This window comes from Cynara cardunculus, unplaced genomic scaffold (genome assembly GCF_001531365.2).
Source record: "Cynara cardunculus var. scolymus isolate 2C unplaced genomic scaffold, CcrdV1 Un_Scaffold_3465, whole genome shotgun sequence".
Classification (NCBI taxonomy): Eukaryota; Viridiplantae; Streptophyta; class Magnoliopsida; order Asterales; family Asteraceae; genus Cynara; species Cynara cardunculus.
In genome coordinates, this window is record NW_020201487.1 from 33,947 (window position 1) to 55,360 (window position 21,414).

At 37.1% G+C, this 21,414-nt stretch overlaps 1 protein-coding gene across 4 annotated transcripts in view; it reads left to right on the forward strand.

Moving 5' to 3' along the window:
* LOC112503644 (DNA mismatch repair protein MLH1) overlaps positions 1 to 17,060 on the forward strand; it is a 39,188-nt gene extending 22,128 nt beyond the window's left edge. For 2 of the 4 annotated variants that reach the window (XM_025107645.1, XM_025107643.1), the window contains 5 exons: positions 4,117 to 4,282; positions 10,239 to 10,400; positions 13,353 to 13,515; positions 13,590 to 13,735; positions 16,683 to 17,060. In XM_025107645.1, the coding sequence (XP_024963413.1) occupies positions 4,117 to 4,282; positions 10,239 to 10,400; positions 13,353 to 13,515; positions 13,590 to 13,735; positions 16,683 to 16,727 (682 nt within the window). In that variant the 3' untranslated portion in view covers positions 16,728 to 17,060. The remainder of the gene's footprint in view (positions 1 to 4,116; positions 4,283 to 10,238; positions 10,401 to 13,352; positions 13,516 to 13,589; positions 13,736 to 16,682) is intronic. The other 2 variants (XM_025107644.1, XM_025107646.1) reach the window with 2 other exon arrangements.
* Positions 17,061 to 21,414: the final 4,354 nt, after the last annotated feature.

Consider the following 21,414-nt stretch of genomic DNA (forward strand, 5'->3'; position numbering starts at 1 on the left):
ATACCTTATTCCACCCGTTTGCTGTTGGGATTAAATATTCTCTAGCCACTAATAACAAAAGAACAAACACCAACCACAATGTGGAGAATCTTCAAGCTTATGATCATCCAAGTGCAACTTCAAATGCTACAATCGAACTCAATGCAAATAACACCAATATGTAATGAAACAAAACATGAAGAACACAATGAGAACGCAACAATGATGGTTCTACTATCAATGAGATTGTGTATGCCCACATGGGAGGGGAGGAGGCTTTGTATTAATTTCAAAAATCAAAGGAGGATTACAATAGTGTTCTTACTTAGAAAATCTCTCAAAGCACAGACACCCTAATGTTATCTAATGTGCCCCAATTACATTAATACAGACCTAGGAAATGTAATTACAAAATTCGACATCATATGTGACAGCCTCGTGCAACTCCTATGAGCAATCCCTGCATGATTGTGTGCATCTACTCATTATTTTCAATTGGCACGACCGATCAAATCATGTAAATATTATTGCACATCTGTGTTTAGCCGGGGGAAAGTTTAGTTTCACATTTTCAGCATCTGTGTCTACCAAATATATGTGTTGCCCAATCACATTTGTCTCACCACAGCCTACACTTTGAGCTATTCAGATGCTAATTGCATCAGGGGAATTGTGGGCCGGCGGTGATAACTAAAGATTTAAGAGAGGCTACTACCACTGACCTGGACTTGAGTGCTATGAGCGATATGTTGACCTTCTGCATATTCTCTTGGCTGTCGGGTTCTAGGGCGTGGTTCTTAAAACAAGCCTAACTGCATAAGGGAGATGGCTATCCTTACATATGATCTACCGTTGCTTCTAATAAGCCTGCCACTCTATTACAATCTTATTTGACAATTCATGCCATATTCTCTTTTCACTTTCTGGTAAACCTCATGGTCTTGCTGCAAAGAGAAGAACTACTGATTAATTGTTATAAGTTATGTATTTCAACTCACTAGTTTAAACATTTAAGTATTCTGGTTTTGCCTGTTCTTATCAAAACCCTATTTTAAAGGAAATTCGATCATAGTAGGGTTAGAAATGGAGGTAAACAAGTAGCTCTCTATCACTTTTGACGTTTGTAAGAGTTTTATGATCAGGGATGCCCTATCTTTTTCATGTAGTGACCTATTGAGAACTATAAATACCACATGTGGTTGACATAAGCCCGAAGTGTAACCTATATAGATCCCAAAAGATATTTTAGAAGCTCATAAAGGTCCATTTACGGGCCAGGGCCATAAGGTGCTCCATTTTATTTTCCCATTGAGGCCGAACCTAAACCTGTGCTCGAGAGATAGCTGTCCATACAATGGATTTTTGTTCAAGAATGAAATCTTGTTGGAACTGTCCATATCCGGTTCAGAAGCACATCCGTTTTATCATCTAGGCACAAGCACCATTACTATATATTCACCTTGTATGTGTCACTGAGTGATCTAAATGATGGTTTGATGATCTATAACTCTATATTAAGGGCTCTCTGCTATACACTCTGTGATGCGCTGATGATCAGTTTTAGTAGTTTGAAGAAAGATTACTATTCTTGTCTGATGTTGAAATTGGTAGGCCCATAGCTAAATATGTTTCCTCAGTATTATGATGTCTGTATAAAATGAAATGAAATGGCACTAAAGAACCAGATAAAGCACAATTGGTAGATTCTTGAATCATGGACATATGCTAGCCATGATTGTTCAGAGAGGGTGACATAAGCAATGCAAGTGGAAACAATATCATTGATTAGGGTGTATTCTTATTAGAGCATCCACATCGGTAAAGGGAAGAGGTTTATGGACCACTCCTTAAAAAAATGAAACCATTGGAGAAAATCGGTACAAGCCATGTGGAAAAGAAAAGGTTCATGCAGAGGAACCTCTATATTGTGCGTCCCACCACCTCCAACTCCATACCTCTCTTTCCACTCCTCATTATCCTTTTTTTATTATTATTATTAAAATAGTTAATAAATGAAATATATTTTGTGATGACTAAAAAACAATATACTCATTGCCGTTGATAATTTTTACGGTATATTTTAATTATTATTTAATAATGTATATTTTAAAAATGATAATTTTTATTTATAACATAAATTAATATAGTATTATAATTACAAAATATTGTTGGTTAATTTGTCAATTTAATTTTTAGTTTTTATGATTTTTATTTATATACCTTATTTTTCATGATCGTTAACTAGCATAACTTTTATTATTGTAATTTTTAAACATTGTTTTTTAATTATAATACCTAATTATTGTCTTTTTAATTATTATAAGTAATTTTCAGTTATTATAATTTTTGTTCTTGTAGTTTTTTGTTATATAAACTATGGACTGGTTCATGATTGAGAGTGAAGGGTTAATGAAATGTGTGGGAAAGAGAAAACTGATGTGGCAGAGAGAGAAAGCTGTTGTGGAAAATCATGAACCTCTAAAGAGGTTCATGATTGTGGATGCTCTTATCTATACACATGTATATAAATTTAATATAATTAGTAAGTTTTTTGGGTCAGATTAGTCTCAAAGAGATTAGGGTTGTAATATAGTATTCTTTATTGATGTTAGATACACTACATGTGGAGTACATTGTGGACCTAAGAATTGAAACTGGCCTAAATATAAATAGAATAGGATGTTGAAATCAATGTTAACTATGTCTAAATCATTTTCAAATATATCCAACACTCCCCGAGTAGGAGCATAGATGTCAATCATGCTAACTTGCTGATATGTAGTTGATTTGAGGTTTGCGTATTAGCTTGGTGAAGATATTCGCGAACTAATATGTACTTCTATTGTGCACATGCTGAATAGATCTTAAGTCCTATGTCCTGATAATGCTGTCATAAATGAGATGACAATGTACTTCTATCTGTTTTGTTTTCTCATGAAAAAGTTCTGTTATATTGGTGGCTGATTAACTATGAGAGTGTAATAGTCAGCATCTTAGGGAGACCTCCCAACTTGCAAGTAGATGCTTTGTCTAGGTAATTTCATTTGTGATGTCAGTATAGCTCAGTACTTGAACTTAACACTGGACAAGAAACAACATTTATTTATACTCCCCTAAGCATTCTGGCTGTATGTTTGTCGATTTGAGTACAGAAAACTTGCTATTTACAAAATGATGTCTTCAAGAGCTGAACTATATCTCTTGAAGATGTCTTAGCTCTACCTATTCTGCTTGTTTTTCCAAGATAGTGGATTTCCACCAATAAACAACTGAACCTGATCTATATGTCATGCCTACTCAGCGAATGCACCCTGATCGGAAAATAAGACACCTATTTCTGAGAGCTCTTGGGATACTTTAAAATAAGGCAAGGTTCTAATGTGAAGTCTAGGGATCAAACAATAGCTCACTTACTATAACACGGTTATAAGAGCTATATGGAATATGACCTTGATATGTGAAGATTAAGGGATATGAAAAGGTCTGGATGAGAACAGAAACTTAAAGAAAATCCCTATCAGTTCAACTCTGTGGGTTAAGTGATGTGTCTGACAGAAGATTTAGGTGAAAGTAAGGGTAATGCAACTAGATAACATATTGACATGTAAGGATGGGCTAGACTTCATTTGGCAAGGGGACTAGGGGCTGGCTATTCCCGGTGATTCCTAAGCAGATGCGCTTGAAGATAGAAGCCTGGATAGTGTTTGTCTAGACAACAAATCAGCAAAAGAGATGCTTCTGATTGTCAAAATCAACCAGAAGAGTTGACGAGGCTGTCTTTGCTAGATCCTGTTGCTGTTGGGAGTGGGAAGTAGGAAGATTGCTGTTCTAGGAGGCTGATTTTTGGTGCTCAAGAGTTCTGTTTTTCATTGCTTGAAGTTTGTTACCATATAAATATTCAGGTTACAATTGTTCTGTATGTTACCGAGAGAGGACCCCAAAAATTAGAGCACTACATAAGATGGTTCTGTAGGCTGAGACAGATAAGGAGATAAGAATTACCAAGTAATTTTACTATATCTAAAACTTCTGTTCTGTTTCAGCAGGTATAAGTACTTGATGTATCTCTATAACTTTGCCGAGTTCCTACAGCTTGGGTACTCCATTCTTTATTTCTTGAATCTATTCTTTTTGTAGCAAAGAGCTCATGTATCAACTGGTTCTGCAACGATTTGGTTACTTCAACGCAATAGAATTGAGTGATCCCGCTCCACTACGAGAATTAATCACGTTGGCACTGAGGGAGGAAGATATGGATCCAGAGGGCAGTGAAAACGATGACTTGAAAGAAAAGATTGCTGAAGTAAGATTATCTGTCAATTTCTTCGATTTGATCAGTATTTCTCTTTCATGTTATTTTGCACCTTGACGACTTTATAGCTTCTATAGTTGTCTATCTGTCTTCGTCAAAGTTGTTTGGGTTCTGGGTCACAGTGTTATTCTATTGCTGCAAGCCTATCCTCTGCTGTGTTTCGTTGACTGAAAATGTGAGCCACTACTCAAGCTGGAAATTTATAAAAACGTATAAAAATTACCACTGTAGTTCACTTGGGCCTACCATGCCTTGCTGAAGACCTGCACCAAAAGCACATACCTATGTCCTATTTGAATTTGGGCATGGCCATTGAGGCAGCAAACATGAGTACCTGAACAAGGCGCCTCTCTTATTGTTTATCATGAGGCTCTTAGAAGTCACAAAGTCCATATAGAGTTGCCATTGTGATTTGATGGCATATCAATCAACATTAAATTTCGGAAATCGGTTGAAGCAACATATTCATTTCTCATAAGTAGTGACAAGCCTTTTAATTATCTTGCAAGTGGTGAAGGCTTGAGAGTTTGTAAATTGTGTGTCAAAGGGTTTATAAACGGCATGATGATAGAAATTTCTTAGTTTAAATCGAGCCAATTGCCGTGACAAAACCTAAAATTTTGGTTTTTAAAAATAATTTTGTTACAGGAAATCGAAATACTTAGAGAAAGATATCTTAACAATACCTTGTATCATATTTAGTGAGGACTTGCAACAAAGTGATCCCAGTTAAAAGAAGTACAAGAAACAAAAGAAAATGTGAAGAATGGTGAAGGTGTGTTTCTTCTAAGTCTATGTATATAGATGCAATAATGGGCCATGGGCCTATATGTAGATAAACCTAGATGTGAAATTCAGGTGAAATCCATTATATTTGATAAGAGTCATAAGGCTGTTATATTGTAGCTACTTGCTAAAGAATAGGTCTGTCTATTTGAATAAATTTGGTATCTAATTTGTACAAGTACCTAATGCATAATGTACATCTACCTGATGCACATTTTAATTACAATCTTTCTACACTTCCCTTCAAGTTGGTCCAGATATATCACACATGCCGAACTTGTTTACAAGAAAGTCAAAGGTAGGTTCAAATAACACCTTGGTTAGAATATTTGTTTTTTGGTTTTTGGATGCAACATATAGAGCACAAATTATTCCAATGTCCACATTTTCTTCTATAAAGTGGTGGTCCACTTTGATGTGCTTTGTTCAGCTGTGTTATACCGGATTTTGTGAGATTCTAATGGCTGCTTTATCATCATAAAACTTCATTGGTAGCTCAACTTCTATTATGAGGTATGGAATAACTATTTTGATCCCAAGTATCCCACATATATCATTCACCATAGCTCAACATTCAACTTTTGTGGTATTTGGAGCTATCACAATCTACTTCTTACTTCGTTACATGATGAGATTCATCTATACATAAGTATTGTAACCGGATATACATCTACTTGTGGTTAGGTTTGCCCAACTTGCATTAGGGAAGGCTTTTTTATCGTTTGGCTTCTCTGTTTTTAATGAGCAAGCCTTCACTGGTGTAACTCTTTAAATATCTGAGAATTTTGCAGGCTTCTTCAAGATGTTTTTCATACGGGCAGTGCTTGAGCCGATTCTTGACACTAACTGTGAATGCTATGTCGGGTGTGCGATAAGTAGATTAGTCGTCCTACTAGCTGTTGGTATTGTTGGACATCGGCTAGTTGTTTTTCAAGTATAAGATTTTTATATTTAGCAAATGAATTTCACACACACGCCTCACCTTTGGTGAGGTTGGAACCCTTGATCCTTAGAAAGGTTGGGTTACCGGATACCCCTTGACATCAGCTAGTTTTCCATTAGTGATGTCTCCCAGCTTCTTGTTCGCATTTATTGAGGTATCGATTTTGTTGTGATCATAATGTTTACTTCCAATTTCATGCTAACAATTTTTTGGTAAAGGATCATAATACACAGGCAACTCTACTCCGAGGCGATTCTAAAAATGGCTTGTATGTGCTTCATCTCTTCCCCAACCAGAAGCACATATTGGTGAACGAACCTCTTTCTCCCACTGGCACTCCCGTCTTGGTCATCCATCCCTCCACCTTTGTTCAACACATCATCTCCGAGTATTCACTCCGATTTATGGTTCCCGACCACATCATCAATGCCCAAGCTGCCGCAATGCCAAGTCTCATAAGCTACCGCATCCACCTTCCCCCCATCCATTTTATCTTGTTTTTTCTAATGTATGGGGACCATCCCCTGTTTTGATCTTTCTTAGGATACAAATACTATGTTGTCGTTGTTGATGATTTCACTAAGTATTCATGGTTGTTCCATTTACGACGCAAATCTGATGTGCTTCCCACTTTCTTAGCATTTCATAAACAAATCGAAAACTTGTTCCATTATCGTATCAAATATTTCCAAAATGTGGGGAGGATGAGTTTCGGTCATTGCTGTCTACTTTACTAAAATCCACCTGGTCTTCCATGTCTCAATGCTTAAACCTGCCCATGGCTCTTTTTCTTCAGTTTCAGCTGCACCATTACCCATCACCAAAGACTGGGAAATTGACTTGCAACCAAGTTCTGTCATCACTCATCGCTAGGTTATCTCTAGGTTTATGAAGCTGGCCGCCCAAACTTAGAATTTTTGGTCTCTTGGTATAATCATCCCATCGAAGAATTCACGTGGGAAACTTATAATCTAGTGGCTAAGCAATTTCCTGCATTCCGCCTTGAGGATAAGGCGTTTTACCTGGAGGGAAGTAATGATAAAAACCCGCTGAAGGTGTACTCGAGGAAAAGGAACCGGGTCACAGCTGCCAATATGGGGCAGCTGAATTCTATTTTTGGGACTTGGCTGAATCCACTAGGCCAAAACAATTGATGGTCAACTGGCTGAATTTACTCAAATCAATTGATGGTTAACCAAGGAATTAGGGAGAGATTACCACACTTGATTTTAGCAGTTACCATACTTAATTCTAAGAATAGGATAGTATAAATAACAGGCTTGCTTATCATTGTTATCATCGAAGTTACTCATATTTATCTTTTCTTGTTAACGGAGACCTTGCCCCTCTCGAATCGGGCCACTATCAATAAAAAGCTAGCCTATTCCTATCCTTATTAATTTAGTACCTATCAGATACTTATGCTAATCCCTTGAGACTCACAAAATCTTCACAACCCGTGATGTCATTTTTTATGATACTACATTTCCTTTCACTACTCCTACTCCACCATCTTCATCATTCACTCCTATCTCTGACCACTTTTCACAATCCCAACCACAACCTCTGCCTCTCCACCTTCTCCATCTAATCTGAGCAGTCTTTTTCAGCAGCTCCACAGAACATATCTCCTGCTCAATCACCTTCTCCTGCTCATACAACCATTGATGAAACTCCCTCAGTGCAGATACCTGTTTCTGCTCCTTCATCAGAAGATCTTCCTCCCATAATCACTCGAGCTGGACACATCTTCAAACCCAAAGTTCATATCAATGGAACCATACCGTGGCCTTTGTCAAAACCTGGTGCATACACTGCTGAATGTTCTGTTACAACACCATTTAGTGTTACAACAGCCTTGCGTGACTCAAATTGGACTCAAGCTCTCAATGATGAGATGCATGCCTTGTTAAAAGATGGCACCTGGGAATTAGTTCTTCCAGCAGCTCCATCCCAGAATGTAGTCGGATGCAAATGGATTTTCCGTCTCAAATACAAGCCTGATGGTTCAATCGATCGGTACAAGGCCCGCTTGGTTGCCAAAGGCTTCCTTCAATTGGAGGGCCTTGATTATCATGCCACTTATCTCCAGTCGTAAAACCGGTCACAGTTTGTTTACTTCTATCAATGAGAGTCTCATCAGGATGAGTTCTACAACAACTTGATGTACAAAATGCATTTCTTCATGGTTTCTTAGACGAAGACGTCTACATGGAACAACCCCCTGGTTTTACTCATCCGGAGTTACCTAATCATGTTTGCAAGCTAAAGCGCGCTATCTATGGCCTAAGGCAGGCGCCATGGGCTTGGTATGAGAGACTCCACAGAGCTTTTTGAGCTTGGATATCATTCTTGCCGTGCCGACCCATCATTGTTTTGCTTTTCTCAGGCGAATGTTTCCATCTATGTGTTAGTTTACGTCGATGGCATCATAATTACCGCTCTTCTTCTTCTGCTATCAACACTCTGATCAACATGTTGGCCATTGAGTTTCCTGTGAAACGTCTTGGTGATCTATCATACTTTCTGGGTATTGAGGTTTCTAAATGTTTTGGAGGCCTGCTGTTAACTCAAATCAAAAACACATCACTGATCTGCTCACATCAGCTAGAATGATCAATGCCAAACCAATGCAGACTCCAATGGCCTCCTCTACGGTGCTGTCAGCAACAGATGGTCATGCCTTTTGTGACCCAAAACAGTATCGTAGTATCGTCAGCAGCCTTCGGTGTCTGTCTTTCACTCGCCCTGACATCTCTTCGATGGCAACAAAGTGTGTCAGTTCATGCATTCTCCTAGAGATACACACTGGCGAGCGCTTAAATGCATCCTCCGCTATCTCAAGCACACTCTGCATCATGGTCTTCTTATCAGAAAGTCTAGTTCACCATGTCATCGAGCATTCGCTGATGCAGAATTTCCTTACATTCATGCTTTTTCCGACGCGGATTGGGCTGGTTGCGCAGATGTTCGCAAGTCTACCGGAGGATATTGCATCTTGCATCTTTTTTGGTGACAACTTAATCTCGTGGAGTTCCAAAAGAACCAACTCATTATTGCAAGGTCCACAACTGAAGCAGAATTTAAAGCTTTGGCCATTATAGTGAGGTAATTTGGGTTCAATATCTTTTGAAAGAACTGGGTGTTTATCTACCATCTTCTCCTACATTATACTGTGACAATATTGGCCCTTCCTACTGGCGACTAATCGGGTCCTCAACTCCCGTGTGAAACACTTGGGATTGGACTATAACTTTGTTCAAGATCGTGTCAACGCTAAATCTCTCAATATCTCTATCGTCTCTAGCAAAAATCAGTTGGCAAACATTCTAACTAAACCTCTTCTGGCAGCCAGATTTCTTGCGTTACGTTCGAGCCTCACTGTTCGTACACTCCTGCTCGGCTCGCAGGGGGATGTTAAGCCAATCCATCATTTTTTATTACAACAAATTCACCGGCTACATGTACGGCGTAGATTTGTAATAGATGGATGGATAGGATATAGTCTTGCTCCTCTCTTTTGACTATAAATAATTGTTGTACTGGTCAGTTCAATTCATTGAAAAGAGACAGAAATCTCTAAACACTGAAACCACATTAAGTAATTTTATTCCAGGTAGATCTTAATGAGGGAAAAAAAGCAAAGGGTCCCTCGCTCACCCAGCAGTAGACTTTCTATTGGGTTTTTGTTGCCCAATCAACATAGGGGATTCTTCAATTGTAGTTTGTCCATGATCATAAATGTTGTGTTTTAATTTTTTGATTCTTCAAATCCAACAATGTGGTGAAATCGATATTAAAAAGTAAGATGCAGTACCACTGCTGTTTACTGCTATTAACTATCCCTTGTGGGTTCCAACTGAAACCAATTGGATGAGCGGTGTTATCTAGAGCATATACATTGATAACATAAGCTGTTTCTCTCGATGTGGGATCGCTAGTTTGAACATCCCCCCTGGATCAATCTGTTCTTAAACCTTAACATAGACATAGTGTTTGGGTGGCACAGACGCTGCGTATTGGCCATTGGGTCTGCAGAGGCGAATCCATATTAATAGGTTCTTACTAGATACCAATTGGTTCATGAGTGGAGTAACCCAATATCATATATATATATATATATATATATATATACCTCTATCATCCAATGTGGGATCACTAGTTTCAATATCACTGTTTATTTCTATTGCTACAGCTGCTTCTTTATCCTATACGCAGATGAATGCGGAACTCCTTAAGCAGAGGGCTGAGATGCTGGATGAATATTTCAGCATTCATGTGGATCCACATGGCAATTTGTGTAGGCTTCCTGTCATACTCGACCAACACGCACCTGACATGGACCGTGCTCCAGAATTTGTTCTATGTCTGGGAAATGATGTAAGTTACATATGTATACACGCACATGCATGCACGTGTGCACACACACATACACATGTATATATATATATGCACACACATACACACATGTATATATATATATATATCCATACACACAAATATACATCTTGAATTCTTTGCTCTACATAACAAGAGAAAAGGTGACATTCTTTTTCCTAAAATGTGAATGTGCCATAGCTTTTCTTGTTCATACATAACACGAATGATTATGATTGAATAACCTACTTAGATATTAAAATTGCCACGAAGACATCCTGCAAGAATTATAGATAATGAAAATATGGAAGTTCGTTACGGTCATCTGCATTCCACAGCCACGTAAAAGAATTTGTAATCGGTAGTCCATATTTGGCCCAGTTAAAGTTTTCATTCTTGCACAAGATTTAAAGCAGTAGACTTGGAACTTATTTCTCACATAATAACTTCACAGCAGATGAATAATTATACATAAGTTCATGTGAAAATATGTGGAACCCCATTAGATTACTCTCCAAATGAGCTCTTAAGGGGAAGGGGATAACATACATAAAGGTGAAATGGTCCATGTCCAGCCAATATGAGACTAACACACCCCCTTCAACTGAGGCTATATGGGAAGATATTGTCCCAAAGTGTCGAGAGGGGGCTAGATAAGTATAGATTGGCCAAGAGTGGTAGATCTTGGTTCTAATACCATGAAGATTTCTAAAGGATTTTTATTTGTTGTTGTGTACCTTTACAATCATTTCTTACCATGAAGAAATTGGAGTAGTCAATTTCATCTACCAATTTTCAAAGAAGACAAAATTATCCTTGTATATATATAGCCGAAGGATCGTGTGAGAAGGAGAGTTAGGGTGAGAAGCATAAGAAGGGATATGGACCCTTGATCACTTTCTAATCTCAAACCCACCCATGAATCGCGCTTGATACGGGAATTGATCCGGTGCATCTCATCCTAATGTGCATCCGAGGTGGAGATCCCTTTTTACGCTTCTCACCTTAACTCTCCTTCTCACCGGAGCCCAACCCTATATAAATATAAGATACTAGTGACAATTACCTCATGAGTGAATGTAAGTCGTTGACCATATCTATTAGTCTAAATTAACCAATATATTCTACTAAAGTAAATCTTGTGGACCTATTCAAAGTCCACTACTTTTGTGATGACTTCAATAGCGATAAACAGGTTATTTGACTTCAAATTTTTTATGATAATCGTGTTAATTTTTTTGGGATGAAAGGAATCATTATTTCTGTTCTGCAACTGTCCCTTCTATACACCCCCAGTATTCAGTATAATGTTGATGCTGCGCAGTTTTGACTGCTAGCCATATAGCCAAGTTACTTGCACTGAATTAGCGTTTCGAGGAATGACTATCACATGGTAAAAATATTGGGTTAAAGTGTTCAGGTTGACTACTGAAAATCAAAGTGATATTGTGTACTAAAATTCATGCTAAAAACCTTCTTTTGTAATGAAGAATAAACTGTGTATGTTTGAATCTTGGTTTAAAAATGCGCGCATTATGCGCTCTGATGCGCTGGACAGAACGCATCAAAGAGTCTGATGCGATGCGATTCCATGATGCGAACGCATCACCTATGCATCACACGATGCGTGCATCACTTAGGCATCAACGCATCATGTATGTTGCGTTTTGGGCTCCCTTTTTCAGTGTTTACTTGGGCTTTTTAGTTGGGCTTTTTTTAGTTGGGCTTCTTAGTTATGTAAAATAGAACCTGAGTGACTTTTAGCGATAGAACGTGGACTGACTGTTAGCGAGTAGGGAAGCGACCTAATCGATAGAACTTAGAAGCCGACAGCAGTACTGCAGTAGTCGATACTCGATAGTCGATAGTCAATACTCAATACCAGCGGTCCAGCAGCAGCAGTAGTCGATACTCGATAGTCATACCAGCAGCAGCAGCAGTAGTCGATAGGCGGTCCAGCAGCAGCAGCAGTAGTCGATAGGCGGTCCAGCAGCAGCAGCAGTAGTCGATAGTCATATGTCATACCACCAGCAGCAGCAGTAGTCGATAGTCATACCGTGTTGGGGTTTGATGATGCTGATCTTGGGGAGTATTAGTTGGTCACTTGGTTGGTCATTTAGTTTAGGGATTAGGACTATTAGACATTTACTTGTGTTATTGTGTTCTTCATGGTAGTAGTTTGTGTGTTATGTACTTCTGTTATTCTGATCCACGAACTTTTTAAGATTCTAATGCCACTTTTTTTAACTACTTTATGTTATAAATGAAGTATTTTGATAAGTAAGTATTTTTAAGGTAGAAATTGATATGTAGAATTAATTTATAAATATTTTTTGAATACCGGGCGCATCACGTGCGTGATGCGAGCGCATCAGCATCACGCATCGGCTTCCGGGACCCTTAATGCATCGGACCACATCGCGCTTTTTAAAACCAAGGTTTGAATGTTGAGCAACGAGGCTTTCAATTTGTCATCCTAGAATACAAGATTCTCCACTTCAGTCGCGGTCAATGGAGGCACTTCCGTTACTGGAATGTCCATTTGACAGAGACAAAAGATTAAGATGGCGAGCTGAGGCTTTCTACACTTCACAGATCGTAACAATTGGCAGAAAGGAACAACAAAAGTTGGACAGTAACATCATTCTGTACGCATGACTCGTACCGTTTACTGTACTCTTAATGAAATGCTGAAAGTAATAGGAACAGGATAGAGTGACATTTAAAAGAGTGTGAGTAGCTGGTTGCTTGGTGTAAGTTTGAGCTTTGAAATTGCCAATAATAATAAATATTATAAAAGTAAATATCAATTTTAATGCTGAACCAACGGAAATCTTACAGAATCTCTAAATCCCTTGGCATTTTGTTACTCGACAATATTCTGTGATATTTGTGGATTGTAGTTAGATTAGATCCAAATTTTACATATTGGTGGTTTGGTTTTTTGTTATTTAGGTGAATTGGAATGATGAGAGACTTTGCTTTCAAACAATTGCTGCTGCTCTTGGGAACTTTTATGCTATGCATCCACCTCTATTGCCAAATCCATCATCAGGTGATAGTTTGGAATTTTATAAAAGAGGCTGTGCTGAAGAAGGGAAAACAAGTGTTTCAGGAGGTAAGGACGGATCCTATTATTTCTCCCATCCTATATAAGAGTTCAATTGCTAAGTTAGTTTATTGCATTTTTAGAAGATGATATAGATGAAGAGCTACTTTCAGAAGTCGAGAATGCATGGGCCCAGAGAGAATGGTCGATACAACATGTTCTATTTCCTTCCATGAGGCTCTTTTTCAAGCCCCCGGCTTCAATGGCCACAAATGGAACATTTGTGCAGGTATCAATTTCCCTTTTTACTGTGTAAATGATATTGAAATCTTTATTGAACACTTATTGCCTCTTGGTAAGAGAATGATGATCTTTACCAATAGTTTTACCGAGAATTTTACCTCGTTAGTGCTTACCAGGTAAGAGACGCTTGCACTATTCTACTCCCTTCCGTCCCACGATAAATGTCCACACACGGTTTTAGGAATGTGTAATTATTACACTTTTTAACTAATAAAAGACGCTTTTACCCTTAATAAGAGAGAGAGAGAGAGAGCGAGAGAGAGCGAGAGCGATATTTTCTTGGATCATAATTAAGGATAGAATGGTAAAGTAGTGTAACACCCCCTTTCCTGCGTCGCCAAGGATGGGATCATGTCACCGTTTAGGGAATGTAAACTTTCAATAGTAATTCACCAAAGCATAATACAGAGCTAATACTAACCACAAAACGTTAATTTTTACATTGTTTAAGAGATGATAGTCTATAATAAAAGATTACAAAAGCTAGTACAGTCGAGTGTAAAGGTACTATCTTCAACAGTAGAGATCAAATATAGCTTCCATCTTTTCTCCCAATCCACGTCTCCCATTTTGATATTACGGACCTGCCTTGCCAACAAAACACATGGCTGAGCAAGTTTCCTAGTAGACAAATTATATAATGTAATAAGTAAATAAGAATGCAAAAGTGAACTAGAAATTATAAAAGCATCAATACAAAATAAAAAAAAAATCAATAATTAAATGAAGACCACAAAGGTCTACCAAGTGGAGGTTCACATAATTACCCTCCCAATTCGTAGAACATAAGATATGTCAATCTCAAGGGTTGATCAGATTGCTTAAGTCGAGCGGGTTAGAGGTGCATGCACACACAATAATCAGAACCGGTTCTTGGGTAACTAGGAGTCTAGGACCAGTCCATACACTCTCCAATGGCCGGTACCTTGTCAGACCTTTATGGGTCTAATCTTATGAGAAAGCCACCGTGAAAGCATCTCGATCTTGATGCCCTAATAGTTGAGTGTAATAACCAAAACATGAAATCATAAAACAAGGTCTGCATCGAATGCGTCCTCGCTATAAAAATCAATGTTCCATAATTATATTGACATCATAGAGTTCTTTTAAAGGCTTGGTTATGTATGCCAAACCAATTCGTTCAAATCTCAGAGGGTCATAAACATGGTATACATCAACATTATTAAATCATATTACAAAAGCATAATACGAGCGTTATGGGTCCAAATCCAAATAATCATATCAAAATCCAGAAAGGTGTTCATTTTAATCAAATAACAAATCAAAGATCGTAAATTATCCAAATGTATCAACATATGTTAGACACCATCTACAAGGTAAGTGATTCATGGTGTACCATATTCCAAGGAGTAGACACGCGTAAGTAAACACATGTCCAAGTGTCAACGAGGTAGAAATCCGTACCTTAGATGATAGTAGAGCACAAGACACGAGTTATGGATGCCTTAGGGATGGTTCACATTACCCCGGTTTACCTTCAAATGAAAACGATAATTCTTTACCACATTTGAGTGGCACATTTATTCACATCCCAAATCCCATACATATTGTTGTTTGTACGGTAAATATAGTTCTACGGGTGTTTGAATAGCGTTAGGATTGATTGACATTTGAGTTTCATACCGTACAAGTCTTAAGGCGTGATGTACAAGAAAATAATATGGCTTTTCTTAGCTGTATTGGACAGCTTGTACCAACTCGTTGAACCTTTTCCCTATACTTAGAGGCCAATTCAGGTGTTTGAGTCTAAATGAAAGTTGTAGGTCTTTCCTATGGTATAAATCGCGTTGGATTCACCCAATTTAGAGCTACGACATATTTTATATTAATTTTCTAAAGACAGTGCGCAAATCCCTTTTTTCACAAGACCATCTTTGGAAATTCATTGTTTCGAGCCTATTTAGAGCCATAATTCGGTCTCAGTGTAATCTACAAAGTTATAATAGACACATGGGGCTTTCCATCGATGTCTTAAAACTCTTCAATCTGACCAACGGACGATTTATAAACATTTTAAACAACCTGAACTTTCTGCCCTGTTTCAACAGCAATGAGTTATTCTAATCTAAACCATTTGATGTCATTTTCTTTGTACCGACAATGCATTGACTACAATAGTCTTAATGCAATACAAATGGCAATCTAAACATAAAAACATTGCCAATTCATGATTCTTTTAAGGTTCTACCATTAAAGACCTCAAGGCTTTAGTAACTTTTGACATAACTTGCGAATCTCAACAATCATAACATCAACTATGATTCTAGCTTACCTTGTTTGAGTTGATGATTTGAACTTCAAATTTTTATGTAGATACAATTCCTATTTTAGCAAGGTACAAGTGTTTAATATAAGGTCCAACTAAGGGGCCGTTTACCAAACGCTTATCCGCGCGTAAGTGCTTACCAAGTCACATTACCTTACCGGATGAATATGGTAAGGACCAAGAATCTTACCCGGTAAGAGGGAGACAAGGACCGAGAGTCTTACCGGGTAAGTGAGGGCGGCGACTCTTACCATGGTAAACGCTTACCGGGTAAATTGTTGCATACAATGATGTTTTGGTGGACTAAAGTCTTAACCGTAAGTAAGTGATAGTGTTAAATTTTACCGGTAAGCGCTTACCAGGTAAGTGTTTGGTAAACGGCCCCTAAGAGTTTAAATTTATATAAGATAAAGGTAAGGAAAAGTAGGGTATTATAAGTAGACACTTATTTTTGGAGAAACTAAAATAGAATGGAGATTACTTATTTTGGAATGGAGGAAGTATTTTAATTATCGAGAATCTTATCTGATTAGGCAGGTGAAGGTAGTGACCTTTTCCCGCTAAGCACTTTAACCCTAAGTAATTTGATAATGTTATTCTAGTATTTACAAGAGGTGGTGGTGATGTTGAGTGTGGTTTCTTGTAGGTGGCCTCCCTGGAGAAGCTATACAAGGTTTTTGAAAGATGCTAGCCACACCCATGTACCTAAGTGATCGATTTCTATAAACTCTTAGATACGTTTCTACTTTTGAAGAGAATTTATCAGAAAGAAATTGACCTTCGTTTCATTATATGGCACATTTATCTGTTTGAATGCATTTTTAATCTATTGTAAAGTATGTATAATGTATGTCGACTTTCTCTCTTGTTTTCGAGAAGACCTCTAGTTCGTGAAATAGATTTAGTAGTAAATTACAGATTTGGTTCTTGAGGTTTGCGAATCATTATGGATTTTGTCTTTTAACTTCATTGTTTACATAATAAACTTCTATCTTTAGAATTTGTTTTGAAGTTGGTTCCTCGAAAGGTACAAGGGCCACTTTTACCAATTTTTACGTTATTTTGAATTCCATTTATAAAAAACCAAAATAAAACCCTAAAATAACTCACTCTCTTTCCTCATCCTCTTTCTCCCCTCTTTCCGTTGATCTTTATCCACTCACGAGTGTCAAATCATCTATGGTGGCAAAACATCGGCGTCCCATTGTTGCCATCACCCTTTACACCATGTAGTCAACCTCTTGTGCCACTGTTGGTGTTAACCATGGGTTTGGGGCGGAGGCATGTTGGTCGACAGACGCACCAGACTTCGGTGGCGTGCTAGATCTCGATTAACCTTTTGATACAACTAGATTTCTACTTTTCTGTCTCTCTCAACTTTTGATTTAAGGTTTGAATCATATTTCTGATTTTAGGATTAGTATCACAAATTTTTTGAATGATTTGCATAAAGTTGTTTGTTATGTTAAATGCTTATGATTGTATGTTGATTTGCTTTAGAATTATTGTATTGTGTTTGGGTTCATGGTGGCCCTTGGTGGTGAACCCTTATTCTAGACGGTTTTGTTTTCTAGGTTTCACTTTCATTTCAAACGGTTTTTTCTTTCGGATTTCAACCCCATTTCTTTAGGGTTTGCTTTATTGTATTCATTTAATTGTTTTTAATTTTAGGTTCGATTCAGAGTTTGAATCATAATCCTTTTAGCATATAGAGTTGTACTAAATTGTTGTAAAATATTCTAATGTTCTCCGTGTTATCATTCTTGATGTGAAGAAGGTGAACAATTAACCAGGCGGAAAATGGCAACAAGATAGAAATTACCTCGTAGCTAACATACATTATGGATGTATTAGAGATGTTTCTTAGTGTGAGAGACCAAATAGAGACAAATTATATAGATGTAAGTGTATTATGTAATAAGTAAGACAAAGGTGAAAACTTCTAATAATTCAGAAACCTTAATGATCCATAATTTACTCTAGATTTAAAATGAATAGCTACAAGCAATGGTTAAAGAAATGCCTCCTCACATTGGTCTTGTTGGAGGAGTGAACCGATTGGGTTGCTCGTGATCAATTTTTGTCCAAATAGTTTAAAAAAAGTTCAAAATTAATTTATTGTTCTTTTTTTTTTTGCCAAGTAAACCGTTACCTGATATGGACCGATCAGACATGAAGATTTCCATTTGCAGCGGCAGATCTATAATGCTCCAAGCAGGGTTTCATGCACCCGCTCAATTTATATTTGTAAGTAGGATGTCTTTTAGGGTATGAAAGGTACACCTGCGAAGATTAAAAAAAGTGCTTAGGGATATGAGAAAATACAAGAAACATCAACCAAAAAACCGAAAAAGTCCTTTGAAATCAACCTAATTTTAAAAAAATTCTCTGAAATGATGGAATTCAGCTAAAAACACATCAGAGGATTTTGCCGGCATTTGATCCATCATAAGGATGTAATCGATCGACGAAAATCTTGAGTCTACCACATCCTATATGGTCATGGATATTTGGTTAGAATAAATCTTATTTTACAACTTAGTTAGGCCTGGTTAAGATTGAGACCAAGTGTGATTAGGCCCGCACAAGGGACAAGATATGAATTTGTGGAATCTGTAATTATTATATCTTTTGAACTCTGTTTTTGGTTGCTACAACCAAACAAGTCGATGAGATTTCTTATTTTTTGTTTTATTTTGTAGTATTTTATCAACTACTTTTTGATAGATTAAATACACAAAAATGATTGAAAAATATATTGTCATAAAATTAATAAACATTAGTCCGATGAAGAAAGCCGAAATACCATGAATTTTGCAAATCAACTCGTAAAATACCCACATTTTTTTGTTAGCTACAGTTAAAATCCACTTAAATTTCCCGAATTTCCTTGATTTAACAACGAATATTTGAAATATATTCAATCACTTTGTTTTTCATACGTTGTTATATTTTTAGAATTAGAAATGAAGTCGAACAATCAAAAAGTTAGGATGCTTGTATGTGGTGTAGGGGCAAGAAAAGCTACCACTAGTTTTAGTTAATGGTATTAGGTATGTCATTCCGTAGGTCTCATTACGACTGTGGAATATCACATATGCCGATTTTGGAGCAATCAAAACTCTTGACCACCATTAGTTATAAAACGTGACAAACTTCGTGCTAAAAATAGCAGTATTCCAGAGGGGATAGACATGGATTAGTAGTAACATTGGCCTAAGTTGATTCCCCTTGGCTTTGATGCCCTAGACCGTCGCCCGACTCACCCACCCTTTTGGGCAGGCGCTGTTGGTCCTAGAAAGTAATGTCTTACCCGGGAGGGTTAGAATACAAACACGACATATTTTAACTTTTAATTTTATATTTTGTATTCAAACAAAAATTTACAGATTTATTGCGGAAACTAGGAAGATAAGACATGTGATCCTACACAATTTGACTGGTGACAAATTTGCTAACACTGAAAGAATATGAGAAGAAGGTACTCTTTCAGATCTAAAGGACTAAGATAGTTCTTCATATGTTAATGCCGATTTTGCACATGAAACTATCACATAGATTTTATGTCAAAACGGGTGAGTAGAAATGAAAAACAAGAGTGCCATTTTATAGCCACCATTGCATTATATGTTACTATCCAACTTTAACATGTGTCTCCATTTGATTTGTTGATCTATGTATGCTGGCACTCTTCATTTCAGCCTTTATAGTTGATGTAAACACTTGTTATCCTATCCCCTTCCTCTGTATGCCGAGGGAATAGTAAAGATATGACACTAATAAAATAATGTTTAGAACTTACTTTTGTTGACATGCTGAGCATGCTCCCATACTAGGATGAGTGTTAGAAAAGTTGGTGAGCCAAACTTATTGGACAAGTTTTAACTCCAAAATCCGGCTTGTCAGTAGTAGTATTCATCAAACTACCATTTGACTTTATCTTATATTGATCTTCTTTTTGGCTTGATGATAAACCAATCCGCCTTCGTGGGAATCATGACCTCACTTCAACCGGTCTTCGATTCCATTAAAGGCCTTTCGTTCTTGATCAATACATATAGTTATAAGACTTTTACAAATAAAAATTCTATTTCTTTCTATTCCAAAATATAAGCTCTACATCGGATTCTAGCTATAGAATATTTTATGAAATGCTTTCATCGGATTCTAAATAACTTGTTATAAAATGTGGGTACTTGCAACTCAAGATAGAATGACGTTGATGATGATTGGTCAATCAGATTCTCCAAATGAGATGAAGAATAATCAAATTGAAGATTGATCTTCACAATTTTATATAAGCTAAGGATCCGATGAGTGATCAACATCCAAAGCCTTCAAATTTATGAGTTACTAAGGTTCGGATGTCAATATTTTTGAGTTATATCCAATGGTGATGTTTATCAGATATACTCACTCCAAGACAAATATTAAGAATTTCTTTCTTAGTGTTCTATCAGATGCTAAATGTATAATTTACAAATGCCATGGTCGAGACCAACATTTATACACATATATATATATATATATATATACACACACACACATAATACTTCGTAATAATCATAATTACACTTTTAACATATACTATTAATTATTCTACAAGAATAATTATTTAACAATCAATCATGACGAAATTCCGTTTTTTGGTAAATAAAAGCATATGTATTCTTTGTGGGTGACCCTTCAGAGAATCAAACACATAAGGAGGGATTCGTGAATTCAAATATGATGGCATCAACATATATCTGAACAAGAATGATGTGACTATTTGTTTTCCTAAGAGATAGGGTTTGATCAATCTTTCCACACACCTAAGGGCACCAGAGCTAGCTACTTGAGTCTTCACAAGCAAAACAGGAGCTGAGACGACATCTTGGGCCAGCTAAAGCCGCATGGAGGGAGTAGCCCAGATCCATGGTGGCAGCAAGGACTAAGGTCTCATGCTGGTATCCTATTTCTTGGATTTTGGATATCTTCACAAATCTCCACCTTGTATTCGATCCAAGAAACCATATTAAGAGTAGGTCTCCATTAATCTTCATCTCAAGAAAAAAATGATTACCCATAAACAAAGCAATATCAAAGTAATCAAAGTTCTCGAAATGCAATATCCTCAGCTAATTCGCCCCTAAGGGCTTCAACCCCGTCTTTGGATTTCAACCCCATTTCTGTAGGTTTTGCTTTATTGTATTCATTTTATTGTTTTTAATTTTTGATTTGATTTATATTTTTAATTTTAGGTTCGATTCAAAGTTTGTATCATAATCCTTTTAGCATATTGAGTTGTACTAAATTGTTGTAGAATATTGCTAATGTTCTCCGTTGTCATTCTTCATGTGAAGAAGGTAAACAATTAACCAAGCGGAAAATGGCAA